The 26685-nt window shown below is 27.9% G+C and overlaps 1 protein-coding gene across 2 annotated transcripts in view; it reads right to left on the bottom strand.

Moving 5' to 3' along the window:
• Window positions 1-26685, bottom strand: part of LOC111639296 — a 134692-nt gene that overhangs the window by 3551 nt on the left and 104456 nt on the right. For both annotated transcript variants that reach the window (XM_023385143.1, XM_023385144.1), the window contains exons 5-12: window positions 20041-20211; window positions 19143-19261; window positions 17441-17555; window positions 17155-17371; window positions 5265-5329; window positions 1368-1445; window positions 609-794; window positions 412-497 (exon numbers count right to left, since the gene is read on the bottom strand). In XM_023385143.1, coding sequence (XP_023240911.1) covers window positions 412-497; window positions 609-794; window positions 1368-1445; window positions 5265-5329; window positions 17155-17371; window positions 17441-17555; window positions 19143-19261; window positions 20041-20211 — 1037 coding nt within the window. The remainder of the gene's footprint in view (window positions 1-411; window positions 498-608; window positions 795-1367; window positions 1446-5264; window positions 5330-17154; window positions 17372-17440; window positions 17556-19142; window positions 19262-20040; window positions 20212-26685) is intronic.

Below are 26685 nucleotides of genomic sequence, written 5' to 3'. Positions count from 1 at the left end.
ATATATATATTTATATTTAATTAATTTTTTTAAGTTTAAAGTTACTAATTAACTTTAAAATTACTAATTAAAATGATTTTTTAATTCAGTTTTTGTTATTTTAAGGTTATTTTAAGGCATTTTTATACGTTAAAATATGTTATACAAAGTTATTAGCTGCCATATATTTTATGTTTACACAGTTTAAATATTAAAACTGGATTCGAAAAATAATATTTTAAATCTCTATAATTGTATATTGTTTTATATAATATAGTACAATGTATAAAAATGCTTAAAATTAACTGAAATTCAAACATCTGAAGCACCTTATAATTAAAAATAGTAATAAAAAATAATTCGCATTATATTTAAGACATAAATTTAAATATTTAATCATAAAATAATTAGATAAATGATAAAATTACTCACAAAGCAATATTTCGCCCTGGAATTTTTTAATCCAGTAATCAAGTAACTTCTTCCATTTTCTTCCCAATTACCATGGCAATGAAATGCTAAATGAAAGATTAGCATATAATTTTAAATATGTAAAGAATATTTTTATTAAATTAGAAATAAAAATTGATTTTTCCCAGAATTAATAGAATGAAATTTATATTTCTTACTTTGAACATCTTTAAAAGAAGCGCACATGGTTAGAAATTCGAGTGTGTCGTGTGCTCGACATCCGACAACAACTGCAGTTGTTTCACGACACAAATCAGCCTTGACAATACTTGTTCGACCAGCTTGGACCCTCAGTCCGTTTGTCTCTACAATTCTTGGACATTTGCGGGCTGTCGGAGATCTCGCTGAAGAAAGAAAACAAAAATATACATAAATAATCCTGTAACTTATATATAAGAAGCATCATGTTTGATAGCTTTTCTTTATACACGTATCCTATAAATTGTAAAGCAAAATGATAAATTAAGTAAAAATTTCTATTATTATAAATAAATAAAAAATATGAGTAAAATTTTATAAAATTCTATTTTTATATATATATTTTTTTTTTATTCTTTTAGTAGTATGACATTTCAATGCAATTTTCCGAGCACAAATGCAAAAATCGCAATTTCTTTAAATCTTATCAAGGAAAGAAATTTTTTTTTTTTATTCTTTTCCCATCTCTCCCTGAACTTATTTCATCCTTTTATGCACGTCTATTATGCTTTCTATAGCCTAGAGATTTTTTCCATTATTTGAAGAATTTTGAAGTTTTGAAAAATTTAATTTTGGAATGTATTAGTTTTTTCCTCTCTTCTTCTTAAGTAATAGCATTTTGCCTATAATGTTTGCATTTTTGAATTTATGAAAATGCAAAATTATTCTTTTAACACTATATTTTTTTAATAATTTCTTTAGAATATAATGATACTTACTGATTAATGTGACGAATTCTGTGGACATGTCAGGGAGAGTTGGAGCACAAGCATCTTGTGGACGTCTTGAGAATCCTCCTAACAGAAAATTCACAAAAAGATGGAAATTATTAAATGATACTTAAATTAGTTGATATAACTTATGAATAAAGTAAAGTGTCTTCAAATGCAGTAATAATGTTTTATTCTCTCTCTCTTTCTTTCTTTTTTTTTTAAATGCCTCGTTTTGTCGCTTCCAACCTTTTAAGCCCAAACTTCTTTCGTGATGATGGTTCTGATGATGAAGACAAGTCCTTAATTGGCTTGCCAAGTCAAGAACACAAAGAATTTCTCTCTAACAAGGGAATCAAATAGCTTTTGGTAGTACCAAACGGCCAACATCCTCATCTCTTAACTTCACCATTAAAGGGGAAGAGTAATTTATAGAGAATGCAGTTTTTTTTATTGATTGTTTATAGTTTTTTCCCTTTACTTTTTAATTCTATTACTTTTAAGAATTTATTCTTAAACTTATCATAAAAATTACTTCTATTAAAAATATACGATTTTATAGGAAGACCACACTCTTAGGTTGTCCAACTCTCACTTTATGTTGTCGAAACTTTAAAAGTGTTGAAAAAGGGAATATAAACAAAAATTAAGTGAATAATATAGAAGAAAAAAGTAAAGAAAATTTTAAAATAATTCACGAAATCAAGTTACAGAAATAAGGAAAAAAAATTATGTGGTATAGAATAGGTTAAAGTTAGCGCAATATGAAAAGAACATGAGGCATACCTAATATAATATGCAGGGAAATAGACTTTGTCTCGAGACAATATGAAAAGAGAACATGACATGCACTTAGACGAAATGAAAGAAAATGTAAATCGAAGCCAAGATGAACCGAAACATGAAATGGAGTTAGCGCGGTATGAATAGAAATAGGATATGCAGATAACGCAATAGTAAAGTATAACTTATATATGAAGATAACAAGAAAGGAAATGTAAAGTGAACTAAAGCATCACGAAAGTAAACAAGACGAAACATAAATAAAATGGAAACACTTCCAAACAGAATTAATTAATTTAAAAAAAAAAAATTGTATTAATTCGATATGCTTTGTAACCGAGGAAAGATTATGGTGGCACCTCTGCAAACAATCCTTTCATTTTAACTTCACAGATCGAAGGAGGCCCCCAAAACGATTCGTCGTTACCAAGTTCTGGCGACTTGGCTGTATCAATCCTGCTATCACTCCTGGCAGTAATGACTGGAAGCGTGCTAGGAAACGTCGATGGACAGTATTGACCAGGGGAACTTATCGATCTGTCCTTACTGTGCAGTTTTAGGATGGCATTAGACAGACGAGCAGAAAAAGGAAAACTTTGGTTTCTACTGTAACCTGACTTTAATTGGAGATGTTACATTACTTGATGCATCGTTACATCTTTTACATTTCTAAACATCTTCTTTCTATAGCTTTATTTAATTTCAAGTCATTTTTTATGATTTTNAAAATTTGAACAGTTTTAATCAGCTTTATTATTAATGAAGTAACATATAGTACAATAGTTTTAAATAGACTAAATTTAGTAGAGATTGTCATCATGGATAACATATTTTGAAAAAATATTTTTCTACAGTCGACGGAACATTTAGATATTTGTTTAGTTAATTAAGAACAGTGTCTAGTCCCAAGGATTTCGGTCAGGAGATTGTTGACATGTACAGTACATGTACAGTTCCAGTCATTGTTCGAAGGTTTTATCCGTTCGATCACTCGTAAGCAAAAGAATATTTTGGTTGGAATAAATACTCTTACATATTAATATTAAAAAATAATTAAAGTTAAGAAAAAGTTTAAAAAAAAAATTCTGTTATAAAGTAAGCTCATAGAAAAAGCATTAATTTTTATTCCTCAATATATTGTTTTATATAGGCTAAACTTTATTATTATAATTATTAAAGTATAAAGATATTACGCTATAATTTAATTCAATTAGAGAATAGAAATTAAAAATTTTTCGAAAGACTAAAGCTGAAATCACCTTTGCTCTACAAGATAATTAACAATGTCCGAATATGTATTAAAAGAGAAATTAAAGCAATAAGATAAGTAAAAGGTAGATTACAGTTTCATAAAGTATGTTCAGGGACATGAAAATCGAACTGATAAAGACCTAGAATCGCAGCAGGGAGCAGATTCTTTTGAAGTAGAATGATTAAATCACCTTCTATTGGCACGTTAATTACGAGATAGGACCAGATAAAATTTCAGAATGTCGTAAAGTTGATTTATAAGTCTCGAGACAATTATGTCATTAATTATCAATTTAACATAATTAACTGGAAATATTTATAATAAATTCTTCTCTCTCTTTTTTTTATAATTATCAACCACAGATAATTTAATGATCAATTGCATTTCTATTGTATCGAAGATCAAATATTTTCTAGATGAAAAATTTCCTTTAAAATTTTATATTGGAAATATATTTTCAAAGAGTTTACTTGAGAATTTAGTGATTTAGATAAAGATAAATTCATTTTCTCGAACGGTAAACATGGTCGTAAGTTCATTTAAATCGATTTCATATACAAATTTGACAGATCTACAGCTTAGTTTTGATTCATAAATTGATAGAATATAATTATATTAGTTAAAAATTATCATCGAATTATATGAATATTTATTACAAAAAGAAAGTTTGTTATAAAAAAAAAAATACAGTTAGGTGACTTTTAGACAATCCTATACAGGGTGGACCAAAAGTCACTTAACTATATTTTTATAAGCAATTTGCAAAAGTGTGCCAAAGTACTGTAATTTTCGTATTGAACAAAAAAAACAATTTCATTTTGGACAAGTTTTATAAAAAGTTTGTAAACGATGAAGCATTTGAATAAAACAGTAATTTACTCTTTTACAGTGGTTAACTGACTTTTGAACTAAACTTTAAATTCCAGATGAAAAATTTTATTTTTAATTTTTTATTTTACAAATATAAATTAATAACAATTTAACTTGTAATTGCTGTAATTAGAATGATGTTTAAATACTAAGTTGTCACATTAAAGAGTTACTAGAACTATTTGAGGATTATTAGTAGACCGATACTACTATAAATTTTGGAGTAGTCATGGCATTTCTTTAATAAGACAGCAGTTTAACACAATAATTAAATTTTGGAAAAATATTTTTATCGTATTTTATTCGGAGTTTCCTTTGCAATGCACTGAAAGATAGAGACATTACTCAGGAAGTGGAAGAGAGAGAGAGAGAGACCCATTGGTTAGGAAACATTACTTAATATATAATTGAGCGTTCAAACAAAGAAAGAAACCAAAAATCAGACAAAAAAAGCATAATCTAACTGGCTTGATAAGAACCCGTCTATAAGGTTCGATTATACACGTTGTGTAGGGGTTCAGTTCTCTCCCATGTTTGCAGTCGATTTGTTAATTAACTGGTCGATAATTTCATGAAATTTGGGAGGTGGATAACAAGATCTATACTATTTCTTTTATTTCAAAAGTAATAAACCATAAGCTCATATTTAAAAATTTAGTAAAATAAACAATTAAATAAAGTAAATAATCCTTAAAATAAATTGAAGAAAATCTTTATTTTTATAAAACACTTTTATAATAGAACTGTAAACTTAATTTTTAAAAATTAAATAAAAAATAATTAAACTTTTATGTGAAAAATAGAAAAATTCAATTAAATTTATTTGACATATGAAAGAATTCTATTAATAATAAACATAAATCTATACATGTTCATAATAAACTTATAGTTTTTATATAAGGTTATTTTTAAATATTGAAAATTGTTAACAGAAAATATAATTATTAAATTTAATCTTTGTATTAATTTTAATAAATAAACGAGAGGAAAATTTTTCTTACCAATTTGTATTTCTATAACATGTTTACTTCGACGATGAAAGGTAATACACACATATCCATTATTACTGAAAGAAAAAGAATAATAAATATAAATAAAATTAAGTTCTGAATAAATTAATATATTATACATTTTTAAAATATTTTATTTATAATTTCAGCAATTATTTGAATCAATCTTTACTTTCCTTCGCAGCATTAACTTATGTGTGCGTGCTACATAAAGAGAACAACTTCCTTAACCATTCATCTCTACCCCAAAAATTCTGGTGCAAGAGTCTATTAGAATCCTTACACCAGAATTTCTGTGATTTCTTCGTAATTTCTACAGAATTATAAGAATGCTCTTGGTACCCAAGAGTACTAAAAAATACCAGAAGTTGCAGAAGCAATCAAACTACCAACCAAATATATCCTCATATCTATTGTTATGATTCAAATATATCAAAGAATCAATATCTAATCTTTATTGTTTCGCTTTATTATTGTCTTTTTAAAATTTATCTATCTATTTATTGTAATCTTTGACCGTTATTTAGAATTATTCGAAGAAGAAAATTTGTTATTTAGAAAAATATATAAAAGGCATATTATTAATTATAGATAACCTGTAATATTTATTCTAATTAATGGAAAAGTTAAAATGACTAATTATAAGCCCAGTTTTAAAATTTTATTCGTATTTTTACTATTAAATACATTGTAATAGAAACAATCATGGCAATATGTAGTTACATTAATTAATCATGTAATTAATGTAACTATCCAAAGCATCGTCGTAGAATATGCTTTGCACATTTATCATCATTTAATGATGATGAACATCCAAAACATTTTATAATCTTCCTATAAACTTTTTGTATATAACAATAATAATCTATGCCCTGGTTTAATCTAATACTTTGTAAAATTTGAAATTTTTTTCAAAATTAATGCATTAAAAACTCACTTTAATCCTTTAAAAGCTCGTTGTTCCTTTAATTTTAAAATAATATCGAGTAAATTCTTTAAATTAATATTTTTCCAATTATTTTTTTAGTTTTTAACGTGTCATTTTACAAAAAATTTCTACATTTCTAGGTACAGAACGTTCTCGTTCTTCTCGTTTTTATTCCGGTTCTAATCTAATCTTTAAATTTAAATCTTTCACTTTTGATTCATTTGAAATACGATTCATTTCTGAAACACGATATAAAATTGTAAACTTTTTTTTATTTCCTCTAACAAAATTTCCTTTTTTCATCTTTATTCATCCTATTTCTAAAAATATCTTTTACATCATTCCATTTTTTATATTATGACGAAAAGATTCTTCCTCAAATTTAATATTTTCAAATCTTTCCTACAGTATTATATACGTTTTAAAAACCAATTTATAGAATAATATAACTAGATAATTGATTATTTTATTAAAAATTTCACAATACTGCCTTATAAACTTGATTTGCTTAAGATGTCATACTTAATTCGAAGAAGTCCACGACTTTGACTTCGATGAGAATAAATTATTTGCTTAATACTCAAATTAAGCTTATTGCATTCCAAACGTAGCTTAAAAATGGATCCTTCTATAATATAATTTCTCACAAGAACGTGTTTATTTAGCTTAAATAAATAAAAATAAATGATAAAATTTGAAAGAATATTCAGCAATATATTTAGTGTTCAAAACCTTTCACAGTTTATCAAACTTGTTGGATAACTCGTACATAAAGAAAAATACCATAAAAAGAAGCTATAGACGCACCAACATTCCGATTTCAATCTAAACACCCTCTATTTTGCCCGCAAAATCTTGTCCATCTGTATGAGAGGACAGCCTTGCTTTTCTCCTGTTTGATATTCCATCCTTCCAACAAAGGCTGCTTTCTTATGTCAAATAAACTACCCTCCATGCAAAATTCAACGGATCATCACAGATATGAAGTCTATAGCCATCTTCCAACACGAAGGTATAGCGAGAATCGTACCGGTTTTACAAACATCAGAGTTTTTATTTTCGGAAGGACCGTAGAAGCGCAACTAGAAAATTTGAACCGTGCAATCGATCACGTGTTAAACTTTTCTCCACCCTATAGTGGTTCGGAAAGAAGCCTGGTGGGCAAAGATGAGCCTTTGCTTTACCGCAGGCGGAATATAATATAAGTCTTTGCACTAACTGATCAATAGGATGACGTTACTCATCTGTTTTCTGCTTCTGGCGCATTGGAAGTAAAGTAAAAGCAACTTTTTGTAAAAGATTCTCTACTCCACCTTAGGATATATTTGTATGTGGACAGTAGGAAATTAAAATCAAGAAACAAATAATTTAATGTAATGATACAATTTCCTATCTGTCACTGCGCTTCCTTTGCTTCATCAACTCTGGAGATTGCTCTTTGTTTGTAGGATCATTTACTTCCTTTCTCCTCTTTCTTTCTATTTATTCTCATTTACAAAAATTAATTAAATATAATTAGTTTAGGAAATAAATATCAATCGAATGAAAAGTTTTAATTTTAAACATTTTAACCAAACCATCATAAACAGGCATTTTTCTTAAATACCGTAAATCAAAATCTAATTATCCGCAATTAAAATTAATTTTCTAAAATATTTAAATCATTTTTTAAAAAATATATATACATATAATTTAAGTGATTTATTAACCTTATTTTTACTGAGGAAAAAAGTTCGAGAAGATAATGTTAATGGCTATAATCTGGCTAAATTGTGGTCTCAATTAATTCCAGATAGAATATTATCAAGCTGAATAATGCAAGATTGTATATTCAATTTAAATTTATGTATTCATCCGAAATCACGTTCGCAAGGCGAAAACGCAATCATGAGAATGGATAAGTAAATTTCAATTCTCCACTTAACACATAATCGCTGCTTCACTTACACGATTTTCAGATAAACAGAGTAATAAAGTTTCAAAAATAGCTTAGGATAAACGAAAGTATGTTTTCTTTAGATTTTAATTAACTTTGCTATATTTTCATAAGAAGATGTTTTACTTTAAAATTCCTGCCATTACTAAAAACGATATCAATCTTTCATATTTTTTTCTTTTTTTATTTTATTTTTCTTGTATAAAAACAGATTAAAAACTTTCATTTATTAAAATATGACGCAAATCTATCAAAAATGCAATGTAAAATTTTCCATTCATATAATACGATCCATTATTTATTAAACCAAATCCATCATTTATTAAAATAAATTATAAATTTATTATATATTTTTAATAAAAAGTTTTATTTTTTAAAAGTAAAGGAAATCGTATCAAGTTTTTTTTAAACATAAAATAATATTTTTTAAATTAATATTATGGAAAATTATTTTATACTAAAAGTCTTTCTGTAATGAAGCATCCACGGAATGTCGAGCATCTCTATTTAACTCGAGATAATTACATAAATTTTACAAATAAAAATTAATTTATCATCTTTAACTAATATTTATCAAAATAGAGAAAAGTATTAAAACAATTTTATACTTATTAAATTAAAATATGCTTGTTTAACCAACTAAAAACCAGTATTTGTATGAAGACAAGTTGTAAATAATGCAACATCAAAGTTATATCTTCGTTTTCTTTGTGTTATTTCACTTTTTTAAGAAATCATTTGTTTCATTTTTAGATTATTTCAACACTCTTCTTCTTCTTCTTCTTCTTCTTCTCCTCACCATTTATTAGCATTTATTATTAATTAAAATATTTAATTCTTAATAAAAGATTTCATTTAGAAAATATTAAAATTTCCTTTACAAAAGGCTTCCACTTTGTATTAAGATTTACACGAGATAATAATTAGAAAATTTTATTTTATATTTTCAACTGGTAATCAAGAAAATGGAGAAAAATATTGAAAAATCTTCCGCTTATTAAACCAAAAATACTGTTTATTACTAACTCAAAACCAATATTTGTATTAACACAAACAACCTCTTTTTTTATGTTACTTCAACTATTTTTTGTAAAGAACATTTACTTCATTTTTAGATTATTCCAATAACCTATTCTCCTTCTCTCATTATGTCCTCACTTTGTCATTATGTTCCCTTCCGAAAATATATATATATTTTTNTGATTATTTTATTAAAAATTTCACAATACTGCCTTATAAACTTGATTTGCTTAAGATGTCATACTTAATTCGAAGAAGTCCACGACTTTGACTTCGATGAGAATAAATTATTTGCTTAATACTCAAATTAAGCTTATTGCATTCCAAACGTAGCTTAAAAATGGATCCTTCTATAATATAATTTCTCACAAGAACGTGTTTATTTAGCTTAAATAAATAAAAATAAATGGTAAAATTTGAAAGAATATTCAGCAATATATTTAGTGTTCAAAACCTTTCACAGTTTATCAAACTTGTTGGATAACTCGTACATAAAGAAAAATACCATAAAAAGAAGCTATAGACGCACCAACATTCCGATTTCAATCTAAACACCCTCTATTTTGCCCGCAAAATCTTGTCCATCTGTATGAGAGGACAGCCTTGCTTTTCTCCTGTTTGATATTCCATCCTTCCAACAAAGGCTGCTTTCTTATGTCAAATAAACTACCCTCCATGCAAAATTCAACGGATCATCACAGATATGAAGTCTATAGCCATCTTCCAACACGAAGGTATAGCGAGAATCGTACCGGTTTTACAAACATCAGAGTTTTTATTTTCGGAAGGACCGTAGAAGCGCAACTAGAAAATTTGAACCGTGCAATCGATCACGTGTTAAACTTTTCTCCACCCTATAGTGGTTCGGAAAGAAGCCTGGTGGGCAAAGATGAGCCTTTGCTTTACCGCAGGCGGAATATAATATAAGTCTTTGCACTAACTGATCAATAGGATGACGTTACTCATCTGTTTTCTGCTTCTGGCGCATTGGAAGTAAAGTAAAAGCAACTTTTTGTAAAAGATTCTCTACTCCACCTTAGGATATATTTGTATGTGGACAGTGGGAAATTAAAATCAAGAAACAAATAATTTAATGTAATGATACAATTTCCTATCTGTCACTGCGCTTCCTTCGCTTCATCAACTCTGGAGATTGCTCTTTGTTTGTAGGATCATTTACTTCCTTTCTCCTCTTTCTTTCTATTTATTCTCATTTACAAAAATTAATTAAATATAATTAGTTTAGGAAATAAATATCAATCGAATGAAAAGTTTTAATTTTAAACATTTTAACCAAACCATCATAAACAGGCATTTTTCTTAAATACCGTAAATCAAAATCTAATTATCCGCAATTAAAATTAATTTTCTAAAATATTTAAATCATTTTTTAAAAAATATATATACATATAATTTAAGTGATTTATTAACCTTATTTTTACTGAGGAAAAAAGTTCGAGAAGATAATGTTAATGGCTATAATCTGGCTAAATTGTGGTCTCAATTAATTCCAGATAGAATATTATCAAGCTGAATAATGCAAGATTGTATATTCAATTTAAATTTATGTATTCATCCGAAATCACGTTCGCAAGGCGAAAACGCAATCATGAGAATGGATAAGTAAATTTCAATTCTCCACTTAACACATAATCGCTGCTTCACTTACACGATTTTCAGATAAACAGAGTAATAAAGTTTCAAAAATAGCTTAGGATAAACGAAAGTATGTTTTCTTTAGATTTTAATTAACTTTGCTATATTTTCATAAGAAGATGTTTTACTTTAAAATTCCTGCCATTACTAAAAACGATATCAATCTTTCATATTTTTTTCTTTTTTTATTGAAAGAAAAATGTAAAAGTGAAGTTATAACGGACAAAATCTAACTTCTACTAATTGTGTGTTTGTATACTATTTGTGTGTTTGTGTACTATTTGTGTGTTTGTATTTGTGTGTTTCCTCGGCACGTGTCGTAAGACACGTGCCTAGGAAGTGACTTTCTATGGAAAATTAACCCCTATTTATGTGTTAGACATGGTAAGAAAACGCGGAAAACTTTACGTAACAGCTCGTTATGGGAAACTGGCACCTATTTAGGTGTTTTATAAGCGTGAATAAAACACGAGAAACTTTACGTGACAGCCCGTTATGGGAAACTGGTCCTTGTTTGTGTGTGACAAATGTGAATTAAACACGGAAAACTCTACCTTGCAGCCAAGTTTGTGATGCACGAACCCACGACTATCAGTGTTTAATGGTTTTATCCAAATACTTGGCTAAATTCTACTAATAAACAGTACCTTTTACTACATTTTTTAATTGTAAACTTTCTTTAATCAAACAAAAAAAAAAACTATTTTAGCATACGTTAGCAACAATTTATTTTATATTCATTTATTCAGAATATTTATTTTACATCTTTTTAAAACCCTTTCTTTTATATAATAAGATTTCTTTTACGTTAAAACTTTAAACTTTTCTATTGTACTTAGATATATAAATATATATATTTTTTCTGTTTTAAATTGAATAAAACTGTAAAGATATATGTTTTTTAACAACTATCGTTTTATAAAGTTTACAACTTGACAATGTTCTTTGAGTGTGGTTAAGTGTTTTCTTTATTGCGGTTTGTAACTGTTACCTTTAAACTGTTATGGCTGTCAGAAGTATTTATATGATTTAAACTTTAATACTTTAAAAGAAATATTTTTTATTCTACAAACACCTTAAAGATTATCTATGTTTTATATATAAATAACGCAGTTTTTATATAATTTAATCGTTTAAAACTCTGCATAAAGGGCTCGGTAAAGGGAACCATTTTATTGAGGCCTCGGTCTTAGGAGGCCCCAAAATTTAGACTTTCTTAATGCATAAATATGATATGAACCAGTGTTGCTAATCGTTAAGCCAATATATATGCATAATGACCTGTGTAAAGGCATTCTTATGCTCATTTCGTTCCATTAAAAGTATTATCTGATAAGCTGTGTACAGTCGACCTCCCTGTAACACTGTTGATTTTTCCGTTTTATATGAATTCCATGTTGTACGAGTCANATCGAGTTCCAGTATTTTTTTTTTTCCTTTTTTTTCCTTTCTTTCTTAGTAACTCTGTGGCGTTTTCCCTGCAGATTTACACTAATGATTTGGTAGCACAGAGTTCGTTATATTTTCGACAAGAAATGGCAATTTTCGAAAGAAATATTTTCTTTCATTTTAATGAGTTTTAACTGTTTTCTTTTGTATAATGTGTCTCGATCTATTATACTTTTCTTTACCTTTAAAAATATACATATATTATTGCTTTGACATATACAAATTAAACGAATAAACAAATTAGATTTAACAAATTCAATCTTATACTCTTGAAAATTTCAAATATAATATTAATATTAAGGACAAAAAAGGGAGGTTTCTCGGGGTTTTGTCAAGATGAATTTGTCGTGTTTATATTGTTAACTCCTTATGAACGATTAATGCGATGAAATTATTATTATAAAGTCTGTTTGTTTGTCTATCTGCCATCAATTAATGATGTTCTGATTAGGATATGTTTGTTAAAATAATTGTAAGATATTTCTAGACACTGCTTTTAATAAATAATTCTGTTAATATATATATATATTTCTGTTTTAAAAATTTATATTACTGCAACGATAAGTTAATTAAAGTACTTTATTTTTAAGAAAACAAATGGAAAGAATATCACTCGGAGCAAAAGAGCAAGGGAATATCACTGTCTAAACAACAAAAATATATATTAATTGAAGTTTTATGAGGTTTTAAATTATTAAGTTTATTTCGTCTTATTTACAGGTTACATATTTTACAAATTTTATTTAAAATTATTAACTTAATGTAAGATTGTAGATTAAATCAAAACCTGTATAAAGCGGAATCGCATGGTACAAAATTATTTTTCCGTTTAGACAGGTTTCTGTTTCATTCAGGTTTCGTTTTACGCAGGTTTTTACCGTCTCTAAAAATTAATATTAGGGTAGTAATTTCAAAATAAATAAATAATTCAATTTATGCTATTTTCTGTGCTTATATATTTAAATTAAATTAAGAAAAATTTATATAAAATCAGATAATTTTATACATTTGTAAACTATCCTTTTATACCATACACAACTCCATCCGTATAAAACTCCAGGACCAAATTGATTATTCATAGGAGTATAGAAGTATACTTGACAATTCTTGAAAGTTTTATTCAGAATAAAATATGAAAAGTTTTATTTGTATAATTAATCATTATTTTACGATATTTCTATAAGGAATATTGGAAAATCACGACGTTATTCAAGAATGTTTGACGATTCTTATGTAAGTCGCGATCTACTGGTTGCGAAATTAATTATTAAATAGCTTACTATGTCTTTCAATGTCGTTAAATAAGTGACATTTCTAGTTAAATTGCACACAATTTTCTGTGAAAAACGTTGTAAAGATTACTAGGAAATAAATTCTTTCATAAATTCTGTATAAAATGTTAATCTTTTAAAATAAAATTTCTCAAGAATTATTTTAAAAAATCGACTTATTATTAATCATTATAATTAAACTATTTACAAATAATTAAGTTTCTTATTACATTAAATTTTCTATTATTTTTAGTTGAATTTTTAAAAAAATTAGTTTATAAGTAGAAAATTTTATTGTAAATCATTAAAATTGCTATCATATTCACATAATAATAATGATTATTACAGTTAAATATTAATTTACATAAGATTTATTTTTGTGTTAAATATTCTAAAATTCATTTTTATCGATTTGTTTTCCTTTATAATCAAAGTAAAGTTCGTTATAAATAAAATAAGAAACATTTAAACAGAATTAATAATATTTGAAAAATTATTTAAAGAAAAATAAAATAAACAAAAGTTAAAGAATGGAGAAAAGAAGGAAAAATTGAAAAATTTAAGGTTTTAATCCATAAAAGGGGGCTTAAATTACATAAACAACGGAATTAATTCCGATTATCATACAAAGTTCCAAAGAATAAACAAATCATGTAATATGAATGGATCGTTGGTTGCAAGTTTTAAATCTAGGAATTATCGAATTCTAAAATGATTGATATAATTTTAAAGTTTAAGTACTTTATCTGAAATTTTAATACGTTGTTACCCCAAGAAATCAATATTAACTTGGATTATGCATGAGTAGCCCCGTTAACGTTCTCTAACTGGGATTAAACTTGATAATTGTTCATTAATTTCATTATGCTTCGAGACGACTAATCATCTGTTTTATTTTTCCTATAACCATTTTAAAATATTAAAAATAAATAAGGAAATAATTCGAGATGAAACATCTTACACAAATCTTTACACGAGAATGGTTTTTTTCGAGATTCCTGAGATTCTTCTCAAAGAAACTCGAAATTCTAAGAAGATTTTGAGGAAAATCATTGTGATATAAGCGAGTATCATCCGCATAATACATATGCAAAGCGTTGTAGCGCATAAAAGAAATCAATAATGATATCCGGATCGTATGCCAGCAACATTGATGCAGCGTGGAAGCGCTCATCATGGTATATCATAATGAAGCCAATGGGAGCGAAAATCTTTAACCGCTAAAAGAAAAGTGATAATTATAGGTGAGGAAATGCACCTTTTTGAGAAGAATTGTTTAAATGTTTCGGAAGACAAGCATTTACGCTACAAAGAATCCGATTTTTACGCCCCGTCGACTATCAAGCTCAAATCACCAGTTTTACGCGGGATCAAACATCGGGAATGTTTTCCCAGATCTTATTTCCTCTACTGTGTATATTGGAGATAACCCCCTTTTCTCGCAACTCTCTAAAGAACTAATTGGTGAAAAGTTTCTATTAAGTTTCCGTTTGCAATCACTTTAATTGGTTTTTCTCGGATTGCTTTTTCTTCCCCCTTCCCTCTCTCCTTTGCCGTGCACTTTCTTTTAAAATCTGTAATCTTTTGCGCTCAGATAAATCTTATTTACTTGATTATTTATGATTATTTTCCTGTCTACGAAATAATTTTTTTGTGCTTTATATGTTAATGACCGCTTCAAGCGTACAAAATTGCTATAAAACTTTTAGTCGTTCGCTGCCGAATCTTAGAAAGATTTCTCTAATAAAATCCTTTCTAAAATCCGCTAAAACTGTGCTTTTGGGAGGAAATTACTTAAATTTTAACCCCCAAAAAAACAGTTTACACAAATGAATAGTGGCTCATAAGTCAGTTGACCGTGTAGAGAGTAAATTGCTGTCTTGTTCAAGTACTGTATTAATGGGATCTTTCTTGTCCAATACACAAATTACAACGCTTTGACACATTTTTATAAATTGCACGGCACGGTTAACTGACTTCTGGGCTAACCTTTATGTAGCGTATTTTACGACAAGTAGCCTATTTAAACTAACTAAATTTTTTCCAATTTATTAATATTAAAGCATAGACATTTTAAGATTATTTTGATCTTCATCTTGTTTTAGACTTAAAAATACTCAAAATATTTAAATATGTTCAATTTATAACAGATTAAACTTTTTAAATCAAATTGACTTAAAGATAATTTCATAATAAGCGATACGCGATTTACAACTTTAAAAAAGTATTATTTTTTTCGCGTGTCTCACAAGAAATCCATTATAAAGAATATAAAAATTTAAAAATGAATAGAAACAAAATGATTAAAGATAAAAAAATATATATTTAAAAAAAAGGACATGAAGTTATTACAATTATCAAACAAATTTTCACTTTGAGAGAAGAGAGAGAGAGAGAGAGAGAGAGGATGAAGGAGAAAAATCTCATAATTCAAATAGTGTCAAAAGACATTCAAATATTCAAGCTATTAAAAGGCATACCAAAGAAATATTCAAAGGAAACTATAACTCTCGAAAGAAAAGGTATTAAATTACACATTTTGTCAAAGTTTTTCATTAATGTCAGCATTGAGCTGATGAGTCCAACGCTCCACTCCCATTAACCGATGCTGTGCTTGATTGTTACCATAGAAACGGGAAGTAGAGCGGAGTCGTTTTGTCTCGGATCTGTTTTAATGGAACCACACCATCTAAATTGCCAGTCAGACAGCGTCTTTCCTTTACTTACTTATTTGAGGTCCATATGAAGGTGATAACCTTAATGAATAGATAACGTCTTTGCAGCGAGTCTCGATAATCATTTTCTTCTCTTTTCTTATACTTAGAAACTAGGGGGAAAAATCCTTCTAACCGAATTTATACTTTAATGATTATCTCGTACGACATATATTATCTCCATTCTTAAAAACGATCCCCGAAAATTGCAAGCTTTTCCTTTGATTTATGCACCTCGTGATCAGGATCTAATCAGAATTATTTACTTCAAAACTCGTGAATAAATTTTTAAATAAGTTTCCTAGAATATTAATAATACAAAAATGGAGAATTTCATGGAGGGAAGCTATCGTATAACTGGTTATTAATTCTTTTCTTATATTAATTTGATCCCGTTTTTAGCGTTTTTATAATGATATATTAAAACTTTAATGCATTTTAAACGTCTAAAAATATAATTTAATTAGAATATTTTAAAAAGTTTTTACATTTTTGTAACTGGAAAACTGAAAAAATTGGTGTTACATCCAGTCGAAACTTAAGATATTTATTGTTTAATAATACTTTTATATATTATTTTAACTAATGAAGCATGATTATTGATAAAATTTCGAACTTAAATATTAAAAATATCACCTGTGATATTTAAAATTGTAAAAATTACATTAACATATTACATATTAATTTAACGCACTTAACATGAAAATCTTGTCTTACTCAATTATTAAATTCAACAAACGTTTAATACTTGTTCCTTGATTATAAACTTTTAAAATAATTAAATCTTAACATCTTTTAACTTAAAACATTTACTCTGTTTGAAATTTACGAATAAAGATACTTTAATAATAATAATAATATTATTATTATTTTTTTAAAAATTAAAAGTATATCGATCGATTCTTACCAACCAGACATGCTGTACGCTACTACACTAGTATAATTATTAGATATCGATGATTCTTCAGTACATGTAACTTTAGTATCGGGTTGGTCCGCTTGCCTGATGAGAAAAGTGGTATTCTTATGATTGAAAATGTAAGATTTTTTGCCATCCAGAGTGTGCCAGTGATGAGGTAACGTTACCCATGAAGGAAACTGGCACCCAGCAGTGGGATGTTTACCTATCGGTACATATATTCATTAGGATGTAGATAGGGGGATATAAATTGAAGGTAATTCTTAATACTCACTCCTAGTGAGCCTCATGATGCGGGATCCTTCCCTTGGCGATACCAATCCATCACAAGTAGCATCAGCCGACTGTGATACTTGATATCCTGCACGATCTATCAGATGATCGAATACCTGACACGGGAGATTCTTCATTAAAATGTGAAATATTTTTACATATTTATTTATTTATATACTTAAATATTCTAATAAACAGAAAATTATTTTCTTTATAATAAACAAATTTAAATATATTTTAACTTAATTTACATTAAAAATTTCCACCTTCAAAGCAGGAAGTAATATATAAATTGTCGCATTTAAACACTCATTTTTTTGTTATATTATTTAAGAAATTATATAAAATATATTGTAAAAAATACATAAACTGATAATATAATAATTAATTATGTTTAGTTATTTTATTGATGGGAAAAAGTATAATATTTGTTAATTTGAAGCAAATTTATTGTTAGAATAATTTAAAAATTATAAGTTATTTATAATAAAAACATGTATTTAAGTAAATTTAACATAATTATTAAAAATATAAAATTAATTGATAAATTTAAAAAAGAAATTGCTTAATGTTAAAAAAAATTATGGTATTATTTCGTAATCTTTGATATAATTAAAGAGAAATGTGATAAAAGGGGAAAAAAATAATTATTGAAGAAATTTATGAAGAAAAATTGTATTTTTATTTCTCCGGCGAAGATTTTAAAAATTGAGTTAATAAAAATAACTGTAATATTTAAGTAAGTTGATTAAAATATATCAAAAAATGAAAATGGCGACAATCATTAACGATAAGAGCGAAGAGAAGTAATGAAAAATCATAATTTTAATAGAAATAAAAATAGATAAAAATGTGATAATAACCATAAAAGTATTTAAGAAGATAAATTTAATGAAAATGATCCGTTTTATACATTTACATCTCATTTTTACTTAATACGAAACTTTTAATTAAATTTTCAAATATAGATATTTGAATCCATAAAGAAGTGTGTAACAGTGCCAGGTTTTTTTTTCCTCCCCTATAAGAATAATACTTATTTAAGATGGCTTTACGTGTTCAAGCACCGAGATTGTAGCTTTTGTTATCGCACATCAGGTAGAAATTATGGAGTGCTTTACTGAGTTTAATAGCATTCTTATCAGATGCAATACCCACTGTAACAGGACACACACACACACACTTCAACCCATCAGAGTTCAAAGACGTAGGACTAGTTACTGAGTTCAAAGCATATTCTATTAATTATAGAGACAATATGAAATTACATTAATTAGTATGCATAATTAAAGATAGGTCTTCGTATGACCTCCCGAATTCGATTAAAGCAAAACGAGAGAGAGAGAGAGAGAGAGAGAGCAAATGGAACAAAGAGCAATTTTCCATTGTTACTTTTCTTATTTTAATGTTATTTCTCGTACGGTTTACGATGATAAACGTCATTAAAGTTTGGTAGACGAAGATGCAATTTACTTATTCCCATCTTTGACGAAATTCGTTTTATCTCCAGTAAAATGCATATTAAAATTTATATTTGAAAATTTTAAAATTCTATGAATATTTATCGTGTGTTCATTATCAGTTTGAAAATTTAATTTGCGTATTTGAGATATGAATCCTATCCTACGAAAGTTTATAATTCAAGGATTAGTCTTATAAAGTGTTTTATATGTATATAAAAAATGGAAGAAATCTGTACTTACGAAACATCTGTAATTGTTATGGTCGCTGTATAATCCGTATGGTAACCTCTGCTTCATTTTTCCTACCAAGTAGTGATAAGAGCCTTCTTTCCAAGAGGCTAGACACGTCAATTCCTCCACTGAGAACAGAAAAGAGCACATGAGAAAAGCTGTAGATAGGAGAAGAAAGAAGAAACAAGACGTTTTCGAAGTTAACAGATAGAGGTGATCAGTCAACCGCACGCGTTCTTCTCTTCTTAAAACTTCATCCGTTTGTCATCATTAGGACCAAGATGTCCCTAAGAGTGTCCAATGACAGTTCGCTGTCATCATTCAGTATTACTCGAGAAGAAAGAAGGCAAAAAACTGGCTATTTTATTAAATAACTGTCCACTCTTTGGATAACACGCAACTAATTATTCGATTAATAAAGCAGAACGTAGAACCATTTTCACTCTTAAAAATTGTAAATATTTTTATTTAAAATATTCAGTTTTAAATTTAAATTTCTTCACTTTTTAAAATTTTAAATTCGAGTATTAAATTTCTAAAATAAGCTCTTCAGCTTCCTAATTCCGTGTCAATAATATTTATAAAAATTTTGTAAATTTCTAATGTCGAAAGATAAATTTAATCATTTTATTTAATAAAATGATAGAAGAATAAATAATTTTTTAACTTTTAAATATTTTATAATGCTTTCGATGAAGCAAAAACATTATAAATTTACATTTACACGCTTATGAATCACTCGTAAATATTTATTTATAATTGAGATCAATAAACCTTAAAAACGTTGCTGCACAAATTTAAAATGCAATTTCAAGGAAACCCTTGATAAATATTTGTTAACGGACTTCAAATAAGCAAAGTTTGAAGAGGGAAGGAAAAGAAGAAAAAGAAGAAAAAAGATTCGTACCACTACTTTCGGTCCCTTTGACATCAGCACATGCTTGGAAACGGAAGAGGATATGGGTATCATCAGTACACGTATCTATAGTAGAAATAGGATGTTTACATTCTCCATGACCTCTACTGTATGTAAAGATGAAGGGTCCATGAAGAGGACAAGGAACCGCAGATGCATTCACTGAAAAGAAAAAAAAATTGTAAAAAACTTCATTATAAACAAGAATAATGAATGCTTTTTCAGATAATTTCTAAAGTTCTATAATGAGTTATGTAAAGGTGGGAAGCAGAATAATCAAAAACATGAATTTTTTCTTCATACAATGATATTTCAATCGATCAAACATTTTTCTTCTCCCCCATTTTTTATACAGATAAGGATCATTATTGTTGATGGATTTTAAATATGTTCTTCTTTAACCATAAATTCTGATAGAAGTGATACTCTATATGGAAGAATAGAAAGATATTTTATTTTAAAATTGGATAAAGTTAATTTAAAAAATATATTTTAATAATTATCCTTCTCAAGTTATCGAATGAGGAGACTTTATGTAGTTTAATATTAGCAATTTTTCTACTTAAAAGTTCAATAATTTTCAATTAATCTATTTTGGAATGAAGATGAAGTTAACTTCTTTATTACATTTTATCAGTTTTGAGTGTTTATAAGAGGTAAAGAGTAATTAAAAATTACTTTCTAAATGGGATTAATAATTGTAATTTATATAGTAATTTTAAAGAATCGAATGAAAACTTTAGTATTGAATCGAGATGAGAGAGAGAGAGAAGAGAATACATCAAATAGATACTTTTTCCTTCCACTTTAAAAGCACAAAGAGCCATTATCTTCTGTTGTATAGCAGCACGAGAGGATGGACAATTACTTGGAATTTCTCGTCTTGTACATCACTTCAGCAGGTGTCTCTTCTCCTCTCAAAACAGAAATGGAACGAGTTAATGCATTTCTTCATCCCCTAACTTTATATAATTGAGTTGGATACGCTTTTCTTCTACTCGGTTGAACTCTAGGATAGAAATGCCAAATACAAAGGAGATAAAAGTAGGATGGAGAATTTGGTAAAATCGGAATTTTCGGGGAAGTCATAGTTATGAAATACCAACAACGAGATGGGTCGGGAGAAGAAATGTTGACACTAGTCATGTGAACGAACAGTTGTCCTGGCAACGAAACCCGGTCGATTGAAATTCGGTAAGTATTATTCTTTTGGCATAATTTTGTTACTATAACATAGAAAGGATACTTTATAAGCAAACAGATAAATCAACATGCCCTTCTATCATTACCTGATAGCTATAAAGTTAACAGATTTATACATAAGCTACATAGCATTATGACAAAGTATTTGTGAGTGCGGCCGGTACACGAAATGGGAATTTCCTCATCCGATACTATTTACAAATTAATGCCCGGAGAATAACTCAGCCGTATTTACATTTAAAATAGGATGCATGAACAAAAGTTACAGTTTAATTACCAAATTAATACATTAGAATGGTTATAGGTAATCCATACTTTGCCTAATCGAATTGGATGCTTCATCGAGTTAGTGCAGCGTATCTTCGATCCTGCACTTCGCATTTCATAAGCATATTGGAAGTAATCGTCTTAAGATTGTCTCTCGGATGCGAACAGCTGTGTAATGACTCACCATCTGATATCATTTCTATTTGCTTTCGTTCTCTTCGTTGCTAGGAATAAGTAATGGGGTTTACTACCACAGCAACACTACTATAGTAGATCGGAATGAGAAATGTAGTCGAGTGCTTTCTCTCGTCGCTTCTCTCCCTCCTCCTCTCTCTCTTTGCACAAATCTCTTAACTGAAATGTGTAAATCGCTCAAATATTCCATTTTCTAAAAGATAAAGGACAACTTTAAACAATTAAATTAAAATTTTCGACGTTATTTGCCTACCTAATACCTTTCTAATATCTCATATTTATGCTGTAAGTTCGTATCTCTTATGTTATTAAGTTAATAGGTAAGAATATAAATTTTTTTTACTAATTATCTTCATCGTATTAACGAATTACATATTAAATTTTATGATAATGAGTTTGCAGTTTTAACTATTAGGGTCAACAATTGCTATAAGTTGTCGAATAATTGATGTTGGAAATCTATAAATTATGCACGAATCTTCACCTTTATGGACGAAACTCGATTACTTTACCATTGATTCTTTTTTTTAATCATCCATTTAGTGAGATGCTGTTAAATTATTAAGCATTTTCGGTTTAATTGTAATTTTAATACATAATACATCACTTTGTAGCCAACTTTACGGCTTTAGTGAAACCAACTGTTATGCGACTTCTCCTAATTACGTAATCATGTCCAGTAACAAACACCCCAAAATGAAGAGGATAAGTTTCAAATTTAATTATGAAACTAGAAGTTGTTTAAGGGAAAATTTTCAGTGATTCATTTTACCTTCGCTTCTGTGTTTAAAAGTCATTAAAATATACTTGAATAAGTTTACATTCGAATTTTATTTAACTCCCAAAATAAATTTTGTAAACTTATCAGGAAAAAAACTAGATTAATAAATAAGCTCTTGTAATTGGGCTGCAATTTGAAAAAATTATAGACCTATAAATTTTCCCTATGATCCGTTTGTTTGTCTGTCTCTCTTTCCTTAGTTTCGAGAACAGTGTTAGATAGATAAAAGTAGAGACCAGATATGGAAAGCTTAGGGGCAGGAAGCCCCGATTAACTATATACGAACTTCCGGTCTAGACCGGAAGTCACATGATTTCAATTCAAAAATTTTTCCAGAACGGAGTTACATAGATGACCGGCACGAATCTGTTGTTATCAGGAAAAGTATGATGTACAGGGGCAAGACACCGCCGATTTGAGATGGAGAGCATATATTTTTAAATTAAATAAATTAAAAATATAATTAAAAGTTGCAACCTGGCATTGTGACGATGGCATAATAATAATTTTTACTCGTATTATATATATATATATATTCAAACCGTAAAAAAGAACAGTAAAGGGATTTACAGTAAAAATGTATGTTGGAATTTACAGGCTACTTAATTTAAATTTAAATTAAATAGTTTTATTTATGAAATTTTAATATTTATATCAAATTTTTGATGTTTTGTATATTCAAAGTTTGATCAAAAAATATTGATTGCGAGGAACATAAACCATTTAAAGAGATTTCGCCGTATAGTGGAAAAGCTTTTGTAGCCACAGGGTGAGAAGTTATGTCAAAACTGCATCGAATATTCGTAAGGCAGTAAGAGGACCTTTGGGAAATATAGATCCAGTAATAAATTCAAACCATGCACGAGTTGGAAGATATTCTTATAAGTAAGATCGTACCGAATTGTAAAACTTCCTCCTTCTGTACAGTTTGGTTTAGTTTAAACTGATTAAAAGAAGAAGGGGTAAAAAAAAAGGCGGAAGTATGTGAAGAAGAAAACCATATACCTTATTCATGCACGAGAAAGATTAAAAATAATGCATAATTCAGTTTCTACTGTTCGATTTTGCATAATTTTGAATTGCAATTTATAAAGAATCTGGTATTTTTTTTTCGTGAGTTTTAAAAAGAAAAAAAAATGTTGAAGCGAATGTATAGCAGAAAGTAGATGAAACCTGTACATCTAGCTTATAGCTTATGTAGGCATTGCTAATGTTGAAATTCTCTTGTATTTTTCTATACTTTTCTTTACAAGAAAGATTTTTAAAGTTTAAATTTATATTTTTAACATATTTGAATTTCTTCGAATTATGAAAAGATATCATTAAGAATTAAGATTTTAAAAATCATTTTTACTTANATCAAAGTAAAGTTCGTTATAAATAAAATAAGAAACATTTAAACAGAATTAATAATATTTGAAAAATTATTTAAAGAAAAATAAAATAAACAAAAGTTAAAGAATGGAGAAAAGAAGGAAAAATTGAAAAATTTAAGGTTTTAATCCATAAAAGGGGGCTTAAATTACATAAACAACGGAATTAATTCCGATTATCATACAAAGTTCCAAAGAATAAACAAATCATGTAATATGAATGGATCGTTGGTTGCAAGTTTTAAATCTAGGAATTATCGAATTCTAAAATGATTGATATAATTTTAAAGTTTAAGTACTTTATCTGAAATTTTAATACGTTGTTACCCCAAGAAATCAATATTAACTTGGATTATGCATGAGTAGCCCCGTTAACGTTCTCTAACTGGGATTAAACTTGATAATTGTTCATTAATTTCATTATGCTTCGAGACGACTAATCATCTGTTTTATTTTTCCTATAACCATTTTAAAATATTAAAAATAAATAAGGAAATAATTCGAGATGAAACATCTTACACAAATCTTTACACGAGAATGGTTTTTTTCGAGATTCCTGAGATTCTTCTCAAAGAAACTCGAAATTCTAAGAAGATTTTGAGGAAAATCATTGTGATATAAGCGAGTATCATCCGCATAATACATATGCAAAGCGTTGTAGCGCATAAAAGAAATCAATAATGATATCCGGATCGTATGCCAGCAACATTGATGCAGCGTGGAAGCGCTCATCATGGTATATCATAATGAAGCCAATGGGAGCGAAAATCTTTAACCGCTAAAAGAAAAGTGATAATTATAGGTGAGGAAATGCACCTTTTTGAGAAGAATTGTTTAAATGTTTCGGAAGACAAGCATTTACGCTACAAAGAATCCGATTTTTACGCCCCGTCGACTATCAAGCTCAAATCACCAGTTTTACGCGGGATCAAACATCGGGAATGTTTTCCCAGATCTTATTTCCTCTACTGTGTATATTGGAGATAACCCCCTTTTCTCGCAACTCTCTAAAGAACTAATTGGTGAAAAGTTTCTATTAAGTTTCCGTTTGCAATCACTTTAATTGGTTTTTCTCGGATTGCTTTTTCTTCCCCCTTCCCTCTCTCCTTTGCCGTGCACTTTCTTTTAAAATCTGTAATCTTTTGCGCTCAGATAAATCTTATTTACTTGATTATTTATGATTATTTTCCTGTCTACGAAATAATTTTTTTGTGCTTTATATGTTAATGACCGCTTCAAGCGTACAAAATTGCTATAAAACTTTTAGTCGTTCGCTGCCGAATCTTAGAAAGATTTCTCTAATAAAATCCTTTCTAAAATCCGCTAAAACTGTGCTTTTGGGAGGAAATTACTTAAATTTTAACCCCCAAAAAAACAGTTTACACAAATGAATAGTGGCTCATAAGTCAGTTGACCGTGTAGAGAGTAAATTGCTGTCTTGTTCAAGTACTGTATTAATGGGATCTTTCTTGTCCAATACACAAATTACAACGCTTTGACACATTTTTATAAATTGCACGGCACGGTTAACTGACTTCTGGGCTAACCTTTATGTAGCGTATTTTACGACAAGTAGCCTATTTAAACTAACTAAATTTTTTCCAATTTATTAATATTAAAGCATAGACATTTTAAGATTATTTTGATCTTCATCTTGTTTTAGACTTAAAAATACTCAAAATATTTAAATATGTTCAATTTATAACAGATTAAACTTTTTAAATCAAATTGACTTAAAGATAATTTCATAATAAGCGATACGCGATTTACAACTTAAAAAAAGTATTATTTTTTTCGCGTTTCTCACAAGAAATCCATTATAAAGAATATAAAAATTTAAAAATGAATAGAAACAAAATGATTAAAGATAAAAAAATATATTTAAAAAAAGGACATGAAGTTATTACAATTATCAAACAAATTTTCACTTTGAGAGAAGAGAGAGAGAGAGGATGAAGGAGAAAAATCTCATAATTCAAATAGTGTCAAAAGACATTCAAATATTCAAGCTATTAAAAGGCATACCAAAGAAATATTCAAAGGAAACTATAACTCTCGAAAGAAAAGGTATTAAATTACACATTTTGTCAAAGTTTTTCATTAATGTCAGCATTGAGCTGATGAGTCCAACGCTCCACTCCCATTAACCGATGCTGTGCTTGATTGTTACCATAGAAACGGGAAGTAGAGCGGAGTCGTTTTGTCTCGGATCTGTTTTAATGGAACCACACCATCTAAATTGCCAGTCAGACAGCGTCTTTCCTTTACTTACTTATTTGAGGTCCATATGAAGGTGATAACCTTAATGAATAGATAACGTCTTTGCAGCGAGTCTCGATAATCATTTTCTTCTCTTTTCTTATACTTAGAAACTAGGGGGAAAAATCCTTCTAACCGAATTTATACTTTAATGATTATCTCGTACGACATATATTATCTCCATTCTTAAAAACGATCCCCGAAAATTGCAAGCTTTTCCTTTGATTTATGCACCTCGTGATCAGGATCTAATCAGAATTATTTACTTCAAAACTCGTGAATAAATTTTTAAATAAGTTTCCTAGAATATTAATAATACAAAAATGGAGAATTTCATGGAGGGAAGCTATCGTATAACTGGTTATTAATTCTTTTCTTATATTAATTTGATCCCGTTTTTAGCGTTTTTATAATGATATATTAAAACTTTAATGCATTTTAAACGTCTAAAAATATAATTTAATTAGAATATTTTAAAAAGTTTTTACATTTTTGTAACTGGAAAACTGAAAAAATTGGTGTTACATCCAGTCGAAACTTAAGATATTTATTGTTTAA

Source organism: Centruroides sculpturatus, unplaced genomic scaffold (genome assembly GCF_000671375.1).
Source record: "Centruroides sculpturatus isolate CEXI.00-Female unplaced genomic scaffold, Cexi_2.0 scaffold1359, whole genome shotgun sequence".
NCBI classification, from domain to species: domain Eukaryota; kingdom Metazoa; phylum Arthropoda; class Arachnida; order Scorpiones; family Buthidae; genus Centruroides; species Centruroides sculpturatus.
The sequence above is the reverse complement of the archived record's forward strand: the minus strand, read 5'-3'. Positions and strand labels throughout refer to the sequence as shown.